The 13,080-nt window shown below is 46.4% G+C and overlaps 1 protein-coding gene across 1 annotated transcript in view; it reads right to left on the bottom strand.

Moving 5' to 3' along the window:
* The window catches only part of RCOR1 (REST corepressor 1), a 117,566-nt gene extending 106,179 nt beyond the window's left edge, over positions 1 to 11,387 (bottom strand). Inside the window, exons 1-2 of the mRNA XM_070358021.1 lie at positions 10,822 to 11,387; positions 10,682 to 10,741 (exon numbers count right to left, since the gene is read on the bottom strand). Of these exons, the coding sequence (XP_070214122.1) occupies positions 10,682 to 10,741; positions 10,822 to 11,125 (364 nt within the window). The 5' untranslated portion in view covers positions 11,126 to 11,387. The remainder of the gene's footprint in view (positions 1 to 10,681; positions 10,742 to 10,821) is intronic.
* Between the last annotated feature and the right edge of the window lie 1,693 nt (positions 11,388 to 13,080).

The following is a 13,080-nucleotide window of genomic DNA, read 5'->3' as shown; positions in this document are numbered from 1 at the left end:
AGCCAGACACCTCCCATTTCATTTGTGCTTTCATTGAGAAGAGGAGAAGGAATGCAACTGGGCACGAATCAGGCTCTGGCCATCCCACACAAAAATCTCCACAATACCTGGGACCACATGCAAACAACTAAGCAATTGATCCAATAAAGTGCTGCTCTAAGTGGTTTTTCTTAAGAGACGATTTCTGGCTAAGTCTCCCTGAAATACACTAGATTGCAGTCCAACTGCAACTTATCTTAGTGGTATCCTGGTGTTTTTCCTTCCTTAGCAATATACAAAATAATGATGCTTCTGACAACAGATGGCATCTTAGAATGGGTTACCTTGGGCAGGTTACTAGGGTGAACCATAACAGTAAACCTCTCTGCCTCTGTTTCCTCATATGGAAAATGGTGATAACAACTTTATCTAATGTGATTGTTGTGATTGTTAAGTTAAATTATTAATGAAGTATTCAAACCAGTCTGCACACAGCAAACACTACACTAACCTGGCACTGACATTACTCCTTCAAGGGTTTTCTGATGTGATGACAAGTGGCACCACACCACTCACCCACTCCCTCACAATCAGTGACAAAACCGTAAGACAGCTGAACTGGGTTTTTGTCCACAGCACATTCACCTTTTATGGAAAAATAACTGACCACCATGGAAACTAAAGTTATGACTTTAATCTCTAACTCAGCTCAGTTCAGTCACTCAGTCGTGTCCGACTCTTTGTGACCCCATGGACTGCAGCACGCCAGGCCTCCCTGTCCATCACCAACTCCCGGGGTTCACCCAAACCCATGTCCATTGAGTCGGTAATGCCATCCATCCATCTCGTCCTCTGTCATCCCCTTCTCCTGCCCTCAATCTTTCCCAGCATCAGGGTCTTTTCACATGAGTCAGCTCTTCGCATCAGGTGGCCAAAGTACTGGAGTTTCAGCTTCAACATCAGTCCTACCAATGAACACCCAGGACTGATCTCCTTTAGGATGGACTAGTTGGATCTCCTTGCAGTCCAAGAGACTCTCAAGAATCTTGAACACCACAGTTCAAAAGCATTAATTCTTCAGCGCTCAGCTTTCTTTATAGTTCAACTCTCACATCCATACATGACCACTGGAAAAACCATAGCTTTGACTAGATGGACCTTTGCTGACAAAGTAATGTCTCTGCTTTTCAATATGCTGTCTAGGTTGGTCATAACTTTCCTTCCAAGGAGTAAGCATCTTTTAATTTCATGGCTGTAATCACCATCTGCAGCAATTTTGGAGCCCAAAAAAATAGTCATCAACTGTTTCCACTGTTTCCCCATTTATTTGCCATGAAGTGATGGGACTGGATGCCATGATCGTTGTTTTCTGAATGTTGAGCTTTAAGCCAACTTTTTCACTCTCTTCTTTCACTTTCATCAAGAGGCTTTTTAGTTCCTCTTCACTTTCTGCCATAAGGGTGGTGTCATCTGATATCTGAGGTCATTGCTATTTCTCCCTGCAATCTTGATTCCAGCTGTGCATCTTCCAGCCCAGCGTTTCTCATGATGTACTCTGCATATAAGTTAAATAAGCAGGGTGACAATATGCAGCCTTGACGTACTCCTTTTCCTATTTGGAACCAGTCTGTTGTTCCATGTCCAGTTCTAACTGTTGCTTCTAACTGCATATAGGTTTCTCAAGAGGCAGGTCAGGGGGTCTTGTATTCCCATCTCCTTCAGAATATTCCACAGTTTATTGTGATCCACACAGTCAAAGGCTTTGGCATAGTCAATAAAGCAGAAATAGATGTTTTTCTGGAACTCTCTTGCTTTTTCCATGATCCAGCGGATGTTGGCAATTTGATCTCTGGTTCCTCTGCCTTTTCTAAAACCAGCTTGAACATCTGGAAGTTCACAGTTCACATATTGCTGAAGCTTGGCTTGGAGAATTTTGAACATTACTAGCGTGTGAGATGAGTGCAACTGTGCGGTAATTTGAGCATTCTTTGGCATTGCCTTTCTTTGGCATTGGAATGAAAACTGACCTTTTTGAGTCCTGTGGCCACTGCGGAGTTTTTCAAATTTGCTGGCATATTGAGTGCAGCACTTTCACAGCATCATCTTTCAGGATTTGAAAAAGCTCAACTGGAATTCCATCACCTCCACTAGCTTTGTTCATAGTGATGCTGCCTAAGGCCCACTTGACTTCACAAGTCACTATGAACAAAGCTAGTATGCTATTAAAACTAGCTGTAAAAACTAAAATTTCTGCTGTTGAACAGAAATTAAATCAGAGCTTTTCAAGTCATCCAGCACTATAATTTAGGTCAGTTGGTTAGTAATTAGTACACCAAATTAACTGAAGAAAGTTGCAACATAACAAAAAAAGACGTATCAAATTCTCAGTGGCAATCATCTTAGACACCAGGAGTCCTAGTGACAATTGGTAAGAAGCTATGTACCAAGTCCAGTCTCTGAGCAGAAATATATCCAACCAGGGATATGTTTTTATTCCTTTCTGAAAAGAAACTCCATCAACTCCCATACTAGACAGAAAAACAACAACAAAAACTTTACAACTCTACAACCCTAAGAAAGGATCAGTATCCAAATATACAAAGAGCACAAACAAATCAGTAAGAAAAAGAACACCCTACAGAAAAGCAGCAAAAGATATATACACAGAGGGAAACCAGGTAGCTGAAAAAACACATAAAAGCACACTTGACCTCACCAGTAATTAGAAAAATGCCAACACAGACTACAAAAAGATAGCACTGCAAAAAGTTAACAAGCCTAACACCTTAGTGAAAATTGAATGAAGGAAAGGAATTTTCTGTGCCTGTTAGAGGAATATGCACAAATAATTCCATTTACAAAAATACTTTGACAATAACAAAACATACCGCTTTTCATACGTAAGTATGTACTCAAGGACAAAAACAGGCACAGGGATTCTGATGACCTTGACAGCCTGCCACTCAGACTTCTCTTCAAGAGAGAGAGCGCTGAGAGGAGTGTAAGTAGCTGAGAGTCCCAGCTGCCCAGCAGCTTCGGGATCCACTGCAGCACGCTGCATGCTAACTCCAGGCCAACGCCAGAACACAGCCGGTTTTCTAGAGAAGGCCCAGTCCTGCCCAACACACTCTAACAAAGCACCTTTGCTCTGGCTGCACTGCAATCTTAGGCTCCTGGATCTCATCATCTATCACCCTTCCTTCTGCTTTCCTTCACAGGTGTCACATTGCATCCAACCTGAAGGCTCTGCTGCCTCACCTTCTTCCCTCCTGTGGTCTCAGGCATTTACACCTATGAAACTCCTACACAAGAGTTTCATGTCCATCGAGTCGGTGATGCCAGCCAACCATCTCACCCTCTGTCATCCCCTTTTCCTTCTGCCCTCAATCTTTCCCAATATCAGGGTCTTTTTCCAGTAAGTTGGCTCTATGCCTCAGCTGGTCAAAGTACTGGAGCTTCAGCATCAGTCTTTCCAAAGGATATTCAGGGATGATTTCCTTTAGGATTGACTGGTTTGATCTCCTTGCAGTCCATGGGACTATCAAGAGTCTTCTCTAGCACCACAGTTCGCAAGCATCAATTCTTCCACATTGAGCCTTATGATTCAACTCTCACATCTGTATGTGATTACTGGAAAAACCATAGCTTTGACTATACGGACCTTTGTCAGCAAAGTGATGTCTCTGCTTTTTAATATGCTGTCTAGGTTTGTCATAGCTTTTCTTCCAAGGAGTAAGTATGTTTTAATTTTATGACAGCAGTCACTGCTCACAGTGATTTGGGCGCCCAAAAGAAAATCTGTCACTGCTTCCATTTTTTCCCCTTCCATTTGCCAGTAAGTGATGGGACCAGATGCCATGATCTTAGTTTTTTTTAATGTTGAGTTTCAAACCAGCTTTTTCTCTCTGTTCTTTCACCCTCATCAAGAGGCTCCTTAGTTCCTCTTCACTTCCTGCCATTAGAGTTTTATCATCAGCATATCTGAGGTTGTTGATATTTCTCCTGGCAGTCTTGATTCCAGCTCGTGAGTTATCCAGCCCGGCATTTCACATGATGCACTCTGCATATAAGTTAAATAAGCAGGGTGACAATATACAGCCTTGTCATACTCCTGTCCCAATTTTGAACCAGTCATTCCATGTCCAGTTCTAACTGTTGCTTCTTGACCTACATACACGTTTCTTAAGAGACAGGTAAAATGGTCTGGTATTCCCACCTCTAAGAATTGTCCAGTTTGTTGTGACCTACACAGTCAAAGGCTTTAGCATAGTCAATGAAGCAAAAGAATATGTTTTTCTGGAAATCCCTTGCTTTCTCCATGATCCAACAAATGTTGGCAACTTGATCTCTGGTTCCTCTGCCTCTTTGAAACACAGCTTATACATCTGGAAGTTCTCAGATCATGTGCTGCAGAAGCCTAACTTGAAGGATTTTGAGCATTGCTTTGCTAGCATTGAGCACAACTGTATGGAAGTCTGAACATTCTTTGGTATTGCCCTTCTTTGGGATTAGAATGAAAAGTAACCTTTTCCAGTCCTAAGTTTTCCAAATTTGCTGACATATTAAGTGCAGCACTTTAACAGCATCATCTTTTAGGATTTTAAACAGCTCAGTTGGAATTCCTTCACCTCCACTACCTTTATCTAAAATTACACACACATGTTATCGTACCCAGAACAAGGCTGTAAAACAATAAAATTTGGTATTACATGCCTCAAACCTACCTGGAGATGCTTTTAATGACTGAAAGACAAATACAAGTCACTTTGTCTCTGCAGGCCTCACCTTCCTCATCTAGAACACAGGAAGGCTGCACTGAGTGAACACTACAATTTTCTCTCTCACTGCTCTGAGGGAGAGAAAATCCAGAAACTTCAAAGAATTATGTCTAGCATGCAATTTTTACAGGATCCTCATATTAAATAAAGAATATGACTAACTTAAACAAAAAAAAAAAGAAAAAACAAAATTTGACTTATTTGAAAAAAAGTAGGCGTTTTAGGGTTTACTATCAACATTTCACTTAAATGGCATTTTAATTTTACTTAAAAATATTTATCTCAAACATTTTATCAAAACACTTTTTATCACATTAAAACATTCTATTTTATAAATACTGTTTTTTAAAAAATCAACAATAAAAAACATAAAACTCAACTAGAAGATATATGTATTGTTTGATATGTGTATTAGTAAAATTTCCAGAACATAAAACAGAAACTGTTAAATTACAACCATTATCCCTAATCAATCCTAGGTGACACGTATTTTCCGTACTTGCTATTTGGGGCTGTAGAGGTGACTCAGCCCAGTTACTGAGCCGGCACTCAATCCCCATTATTGCCTCAGTTGGGCCTTTACTGCTGTTCCCGAGACTCCCTCTACGACAAGGTTTTTCCAGCTCTGTTTTAATGTAAATCCCACGGAACACATCCTCCTTAGCAAAGATCGCTGTTTTCTATCAGAGTAAGGGGACAAATAGAAGCCTTATTTCTTACTTTAACATTATGCATGGAACCTCTAAAGAAAGGCTCAGAAGAAAGTGAGGGCTAAATTATAAATTAAGTATAACAATCGATATAGCAGAGAGTAAAATATAAAAAGTAAAATAAACTGGGGAAGAATACAGTAATTTGGATAGACTTCGATGTTTCATTTCCAAAGACTAAGATTTGTGTCAATTAAACTGCCCTATAGAACCATAGAAGTTTATAACACTAAAGAAACTAGGTTTCTTAGAGTAAGCCTAGGGAAAAAAAGAAGAAGAAGAAGGAAACGAAAAAGGAATAAGCCTAAGGCTTCCCTGGTGGCTCAGTGGTAAAGAATCCACCTGCCAGTGCAGGAGACACAGGTTCAGTCTCTGATGTGGGAAGATCCCACCTGCTGCAGAGCAACTAAGTCGGCGCACCACGACTCCCGAGCCTCGCATGCTCTGGAGCTGGGAGCAGCAGCTACGAACCCACACGCTCAGCTACCGAAGCCCGGGTGCCCCAGAGCCCCTGCTGCTCAACAAGAGAGCAGCCTCCATTCACAGCAACTAGAGAAAAGCCCAGGCAGCAACGAAGACCCAGAGAGCCTAAACAAACGAATAAAAATATTTTAAAAAAAGAAAAGAGTAAGCTTACATTTCTTCAGTACCAATGACTTTCAACACTGCTTTTAAAACAACTCTGCTCTGATGAGCCTCCACCAACTAACCTTTGGATCACACCCAAGGAAGTACTCATCACCCAAGGAAGTACAGCAGCAGCAGAACCTCACTTCAATATTAACTCTCAAAGACAAGAACTTGAGAATTCAGAGTAAAAACTCCCTGACTCAGAACACAGTTAATGTGTACTTCACTTTGGCCCAGGGATGGACTCAACGTTTCTTTCATACTACCCTGAAACTTGAGCTGAACAGGGCTATCTATTCCCTCTGGATCTCTGTGTACTTTTCTGCTATAAAAATGTTTTGGACTAGTTCTCTCTCCCAGCAAAGGGTATTTACCTAAATTGCAGCAGGTACTGTAACTTAAAAGCAATCATCTTCAAGTATCTTTGAATGCATAATTCGCATTCAAATCTACAGCTTCATTAATAATCCAGCCTTACCTTTGCAGTAAAGCAGGCAACGCAAGGACCACTACTTGGCAACTAAGTCCTTCAAATGATAACTAAATTAAGACAGCAGAAAATGTTTGCTTAGCATTTGCTGAGTGCCAGGCACTGCACTGGACATTTTACATGTATTAACTCAGTTAATTTCTTTTCTTGAGGAAGAAGTTCCATTACCTCTACTTTACAGATGAAAGCAAAAATAAAGAAACCTGCCCAGGGCTGAAACACAATTGTCAAGAGGCACTGCCAAGATCTTAACTTGGGTTTGATGGTTCTCACAACCCAAGCTCACAGTCTGCTCTATGTTGCTTCTGAAAGAAGCCTGAAATTAAAAAGATGACTGTAACTGACATAATCACAGGCCACAGTGATGAAAGAACCTGATTCACAATGCAGGAAACAGAGGCTCCTGAGATAAAATGACCAGCCTGACCTTTTTAAACCACCTTCTTAATCACAGAGACAAGGCACTAGACCTCCCGAGAGACAGCTCTAGGTGCCTCCTACTGCACTGCATCACAAAGGGGATCACACACAGGACTTCTCATTACCCTCACCTCTCATCTGGGTAAACACTGCCTCCAAGTATGCCTCCACCATGAAGGCTTCACCATAACCTATGAATTTTTGGATATCTATAAAATTTATTTTTACAATGAAATTAAAGCAAAGCAAATAACGTGTTCAAAGAGGAAGACAGAATCACCACCAAAAAGAAATGAAAAGCAGGTCAAGATACCCTGAATAGTTCAGGAAAACTATTCTACATTTTATTAATATAAGTCAACTCTGAAAGTGACAGTTGAACCAATGACAACCACAAATTTTCTAATCTGATTAAATATATTGGATTCAATGTTCCAAATACAGGTTGCATGTTTAAAGAGCCATTACCTCAAAAAAATTTACCATTAACATTTCCTTTTCTGTAAGAGTCTTAATTTTACTATTAGTGTACTGTGATTACTAACTCGGAGAGAAGTTGACAATAACAACACATGCTTCAGAAAACAAAGAACTTGAGTCAATCTTAAAATCCTGCCACTGTGTTCCTCTAGTTAGAAGACAACAAAGAGGAAGAGTACCAAACAAGGGATCAAAGAAACCCGGAGGCTGCCGCTTCTTCCTCTGCACGTTTCTTGGTAAGACCATGGAATTACTTACATTTTTGTATAGAAGAACACTACCAGTTTCAAAATAAATTATGTTTTGCAAATGCAGGAAATAACTGACCAGAGGTAGGCTAGCATAAGCACTCTTCCCTCTTATTTACTGTATGTTTATTAAATTCTAAAAGAATCCAAAGCCAACTCAGCATACGACATGGCATAAAGTATGAAATAGAGTATGGACAGTCTGGACCCCACACGGGAACAAAGACAAAGTTAAATATATGAAACTGCATTCTGGTCTTTGTTTTTAAACCTACCTGATAAAACTTGTTCACCATTATAAACAAAGATGTTATTTTAACTACCAAGTTCTGATCCAGTGGTCCAGTTTAGGTCTTAATTAGGTAATAAGACATGAATCAGCATTTTAGGATGGCCACGCGCGGTCTACTTCGCTCACCATGTGTGAGGGGTGACAGAAATGCATCTTCCCTGGGCTCTACAGGGGATTTCAAGAGGATCTAGTTTCCACCATTTGTTCTTAAAGGTAAATAGGGTCAAGTTAGGAGACTGTGGGTAAACAAAACCTGACCTTAAAAAAAAAAATCAACATTCTTCCACTCATACATCTTTACAGATAGGTTTTTCTGTTTTTTTTTTTAAAGTGGCTTCCTGATGAGTTTCACATTCACTAGTCTGGTCATATGGTGGTAAAAATAAATAAACAAACATGCATTCAAAACTCAGGAAGAGAAAAAGAAAAAGCAGTAACAATCACAATCTCAATTCCATATTATTCCTAACTTGTACTAGTGGAAAAAAACTAAATCCAGACCTAAAAAAAAATTTGCTTGACATGCAACAAAACTGGTGTGTCATTTCTATTCCAAAATGGAAGTCTCCCCTTCCCTTAGATTTTAAGTTAAATGAGAACACATCTTTTAAATAAATAAATACGAAGTAAAAAGTAAAATCCTACAATTTCCAGCCATGCCTAGGAATTTGTCCCACTGCTCAGAATAGCAAAACAAGGCTTCAAATTATTTTACATCAGTTAGATTCCTTTCCAGATTAAAACAAACACAAAATAGGAAATGTTAACGCCAAGAGCCAATCAACTGACAGTAAGACTATACAGCAAGACATTTGCAGCGTTTCACTATTTAGAATGGCAGGTCTCTGACAAATTTATGCTTGCCCTTAGTCCACCAAAACTGCAAGGACAGCTCAAAATATGATCCTACTACACGTGCTGCTTCAAAGAGAACAACTCCGAAGAAGTCTGCCTCATTCCTAACAATGCAGAGCTAGGCGTCAACATTTAGAACAATATCAGAAATCTAATTCTCGCTGCTGCCATCAAATATGTACTTATCTTTAGTCACAGCCAACATATTTAAACAAAGCTTTCAAAATAAATGTAACAAAAATGTACCCCAAAACTGACCAACTTACTAAAAGATGTGTACAAGTTGATATTTTTTTAAAATATGTGGGGGAAACTTGGTGAAGAGCTTTGCTTTATGGTCTGTGTATTAAAACAAAGATGGACTTGACCTACAAAATGAAGATAGGGTCAACTGTAACCAAAAAACAGTATGCTTCCCCTGGTGGCCAACCGAGGAATGGAGAAGGCATGCACGGGGAGAAGCAGCCTGGCCTGGGAGTCCCGGCCTGTGGCTCTTATAAATGAGAAGTGACGACCAAAAAAGGAAGAGGTGGGGGAAGGGGAAACTATAGGAAGACTAACCGAAGTTGAAAAGGAATACAAACCTGGGCGTCAGACTACAGATACTCTAAGAGATTTAAATCATCAACAGGCCAAAACTGTAGAAAGCAAATGTGGGAAAGGTCATTTATTTCCAGAGAACCCAACAGCTCACTCAGGGATGCCTACGTATCTTCACTTCAAAGAACACCCAGAGTTTCATACCTTAATAACAGCTTAAGAGCAATCGCCTTTTTCAAGGGCTAGATCCTTGCAATTTTCTGCAGTCTTGTTTCCAAGGAAAAAGCATTTATGCATTTATTCTCTCAAATAAACTCGTTGTGTAACCTACATAGAGAACCACCAGTTCTAAAGCCCTCCAACCAGGAGGACTGTTAACTCCAGTTCCACAAGGTTCTCTTTCGAATTTGATTTCTGAAATAAAACCCACGTCCTTTCAAACATTTTCCACGCCAACAATCTTTAAAGACAGTCTTATACGGAGACAAGCTAGAATCTCACTGACGAATTCCTTTGTCTGGAAGGATTTTTCTGGTACTTTGAATTTGCCTGCACACAGAAGAGCAGCAAGGGTAACAAATGTTCCAAGCAAGGGGGTTGGGATGCCTTGGAGGTGTTAGGCTAAAGCTTTCTGAGGGTTCTAACCTTTCACAACCTCTTCCTTTAAAACAAAACAAACAAACAAAAAAAGGAAATAACACACACATTTACAAATAGGTCCTTAAAATCAAACTACCGCCAGCAAGCCTCTCTTCCCCAGTCAGGCGCCCTCTGGGAAGCACACTTCTTTTACTAACTGGTTTTGGGGGGAATCTCAGGACGGGAGGGGAGTCGGGGGCAGGCAGGAGCCCGGGAGCCGGCAGGAGAGGGCACGCGGGGCAACCTTCCGCAGGGGAGAGGTGGGTCCGAGGCCGTCCCGAGCCCTGGGGCGCTCGCAGGAAGCTAAGTCTCCGGCGCGCGGCCACCCCCGCCCGGCCCCGGCGCGGCTCGCGCGGACCGGGGACGCCGGAACCCCGAGCCAGGTGGCCAGGTGTGGCCGGCGCACCGCCGCCTCGCGTCCGACCCGCCCGGGCGACCCTCGGGCCTCCCCGGGGTGGGGGGTGGGGGGCCCGGCCCGCCGGCAGGACACACTGGCGCGAGCGTCTCCCCGCGGACGGCAGGACCCACATCCACAGAAAGAAAAGTTGTCCGAGGCCGTCCGCCCCCTCGGGTCGCCGGCCGGCCGGCCAGCCAGCCGGCCGGCCCGGGGCGCTACTCACCGGGGTCGAAGTCGGGCACCACCGCCTGGTACTGGGGTCCGACCCGCATGCCGCCGCCACCTGCGGGAAAAGCAGAAGGGGGCGGTCAGCGCGCGGACCGGCGGGCGGGCGCGGGGGCGGCGCGGGCGGCTGCCACCTACCGTGCTCCTCGTCGCTGGACGAGCCGGAGCTGCCTTCCTCCCAGGAGTTGCTGCTGCTGTTGCCATTGGGCGCCGCCGCCGCCGCCAAACTTTTATTCTGCCCATTATTGGGGGCGGCGGCGGCCGAGGCGGAGGCGGCGGCGGAGGCGGCGGCGGCCGAGGAGGCGGCGGCGGCCGAGGCGGCGGCGGCGGCCGAGGCGGCGGCCGAAGCGGCGGCGGCGGCCGAGGCGGCCGCGCTGGACGCGTTGTTCCTCCCTCTCCGCTTCCCTGAGACCTCGGGGCCCTTCTCCACCATGGCCGGCATCGGTGGGGGGCCCGAGCCGGGCGAAAGTGACGGGGGACCCCGCGGCTCCTGAGGAGGCGGGGGTGGGGGTGGGGGGTGCGCCGGGCCGGGGGAGGGGGTGCGGGCGGGCGCGGCCGGAGCCTGCGGGCGCGAGTTGGGGCTGAGGCGGCCCTGGCGGGCGGAGCGCGGAGCCGCTTCAGGCCCCCCGGCGCCGAGCCCAGCGCAACTTTCGCTCTCCTCGCCGCCCGCACTTCACTGGCTCTAACTACTCCGGGAGCAGCGAGCGGGAGGGGAGGGGGGCGGGGCCTGAGCCAGCAGTGAGGTGAGGCGGGGGGGAAAGCCGCGCGCAGCCCAACCCGGCGCGGGGAGGGAGTGGCTCCGCCCCCCGCGCGCCCCCATTGGCTCTCGTGCGATTTGGACGGCGAGCGGCAGCCCAGTTGGCTGCGCGCAGCCGTCCGTCCGAGGGGCCGGGGCGGGAGAGCGGGGAGGGGGGTGGCGCCAGGCTTCCGTTGGTCAGGTTCGGTTGACGCGTATCGCCCGCTGTACGTGGTTTGAGGTTTGCCGTCTCTCTACGCCCCATGATCCATCTCTCTAGGCAATAGCGAGGAGTTAGCCGCCCTCCCCGCCCCCTCCTTCTGCCGGCACCCCCCCGCCCCGCTTCCCCTGAGCGCACCCCACCCCCACCCCGCGGCCCCGGCCCCTGCGTTCCCCGGAGGGCTCCGCCGAGAGCCCCACCGGTTTCCTGAAGGGAAACACGCGCGACGCAAGAGAGGAGACCGAAGGCGAGGTCGGGACTACTTTCCCCCTCGCGCGGAGGACTACCTCTCGCAGTTTGAATGGGTTCTTATACAAAGAAGGGAAACTAATTGGAAGAAACTAATTGCGGCCCCGCGGTTCCCACGGGGTTTTGGGGGGTGCCTCAGCGCTGGGGGCAGCGCCGGTGCCGGGGGACAGAGTTCCCAGGTGGCAGTGTCTCCTGGAGTCGGAGGAGGCAGTGTGGGAGCTCGGGGTGCGGGGTGGGGTTTTGGTGGGGCTTTCTGCTAATTGGGGGGTGCGGGAGACGTTGGAAGTCGCCTCAATCGCCCGAGTTTCGGGGCGCCGCCGCGCCTGCGAGGCCGGAGGATAGGGTCCTGAGCTGGGGCGCTGCCCGGACGCAGAGTCGGGGCGCGGGGTGGGGGGGTCCCCCTGCCACCCCAGATGGCCGTTTGGAGAGCTGTGAAGGGGCCGAATTGTCCCGGGGGGGGAGGGGAGCCCTTAGAAAACGGGGACGGGGGGCTTACAGAAACGGGCTGGGGGGTCCAAGAAGGGTAAAGGGGGCAGTAGCCGTTTTCATCCCAAGCCCTCGGTAGGGGGAGGAGGGTCAACTTCCTCCGAGGCAAGAGCCACTTTTCCGGATCTGCCGCCTGCCCGGCCTCCGCCGCTCCACCCTGGGCACCCCGGTGAGGAAACGCTCGACCCAGGCCAAAACATCCTCGCCCTGGACAGTTGACCAGTGGGCCCAGGGCTGCTTTTATAGCTGTGAGGGGTGGATGGGAGAGTGTGTGACCCCCTCCCCCGCAGGTCTGTATCTGCCCCACCCCCACCGATTCCTCCAAACAACGAGCGCTCTTCACACATAATCGGAGGCGAGAGAAGGTCTATAAATGAAAAAAAATTTTTTTTAATTTTATATGCAGCGGATGGCTATTTTTTAAGTTACTTCGAACCTGCGCTTAATATGGGGACAGTTTACACCAGCTCTGGTTATAAATAGCTACAGGGAGAGATCTGGAGTTTGATGGTTTTAAAAGTCTGAATAAATAAGCAGGATGTTCTCCTCCACGTTTTCTGCAGAATGGACCGTCATTATTACTTCAATGAAGTGACCACTTTCACTTCTGCCCAAAGGGCCTGTAAGAAAAGGCACTGTGCCCTCACCATGGAGGAGACGTGCCCTCACCGAGTTCAGGGTCTCAACTCCTGGATTCCCCTTAAAA

This window comes from Bos mutus, chromosome 21, assembly GCF_027580195.1.
Source record: "Bos mutus isolate GX-2022 chromosome 21, NWIPB_WYAK_1.1, whole genome shotgun sequence".
NCBI classification, from domain to species: domain Eukaryota; kingdom Metazoa; phylum Chordata; class Mammalia; order Artiodactyla; family Bovidae; genus Bos; species Bos mutus.
The sequence above is the reverse complement of the archived record's forward strand: the minus strand, read 5'-3'. Positions and strand labels throughout refer to the sequence as shown.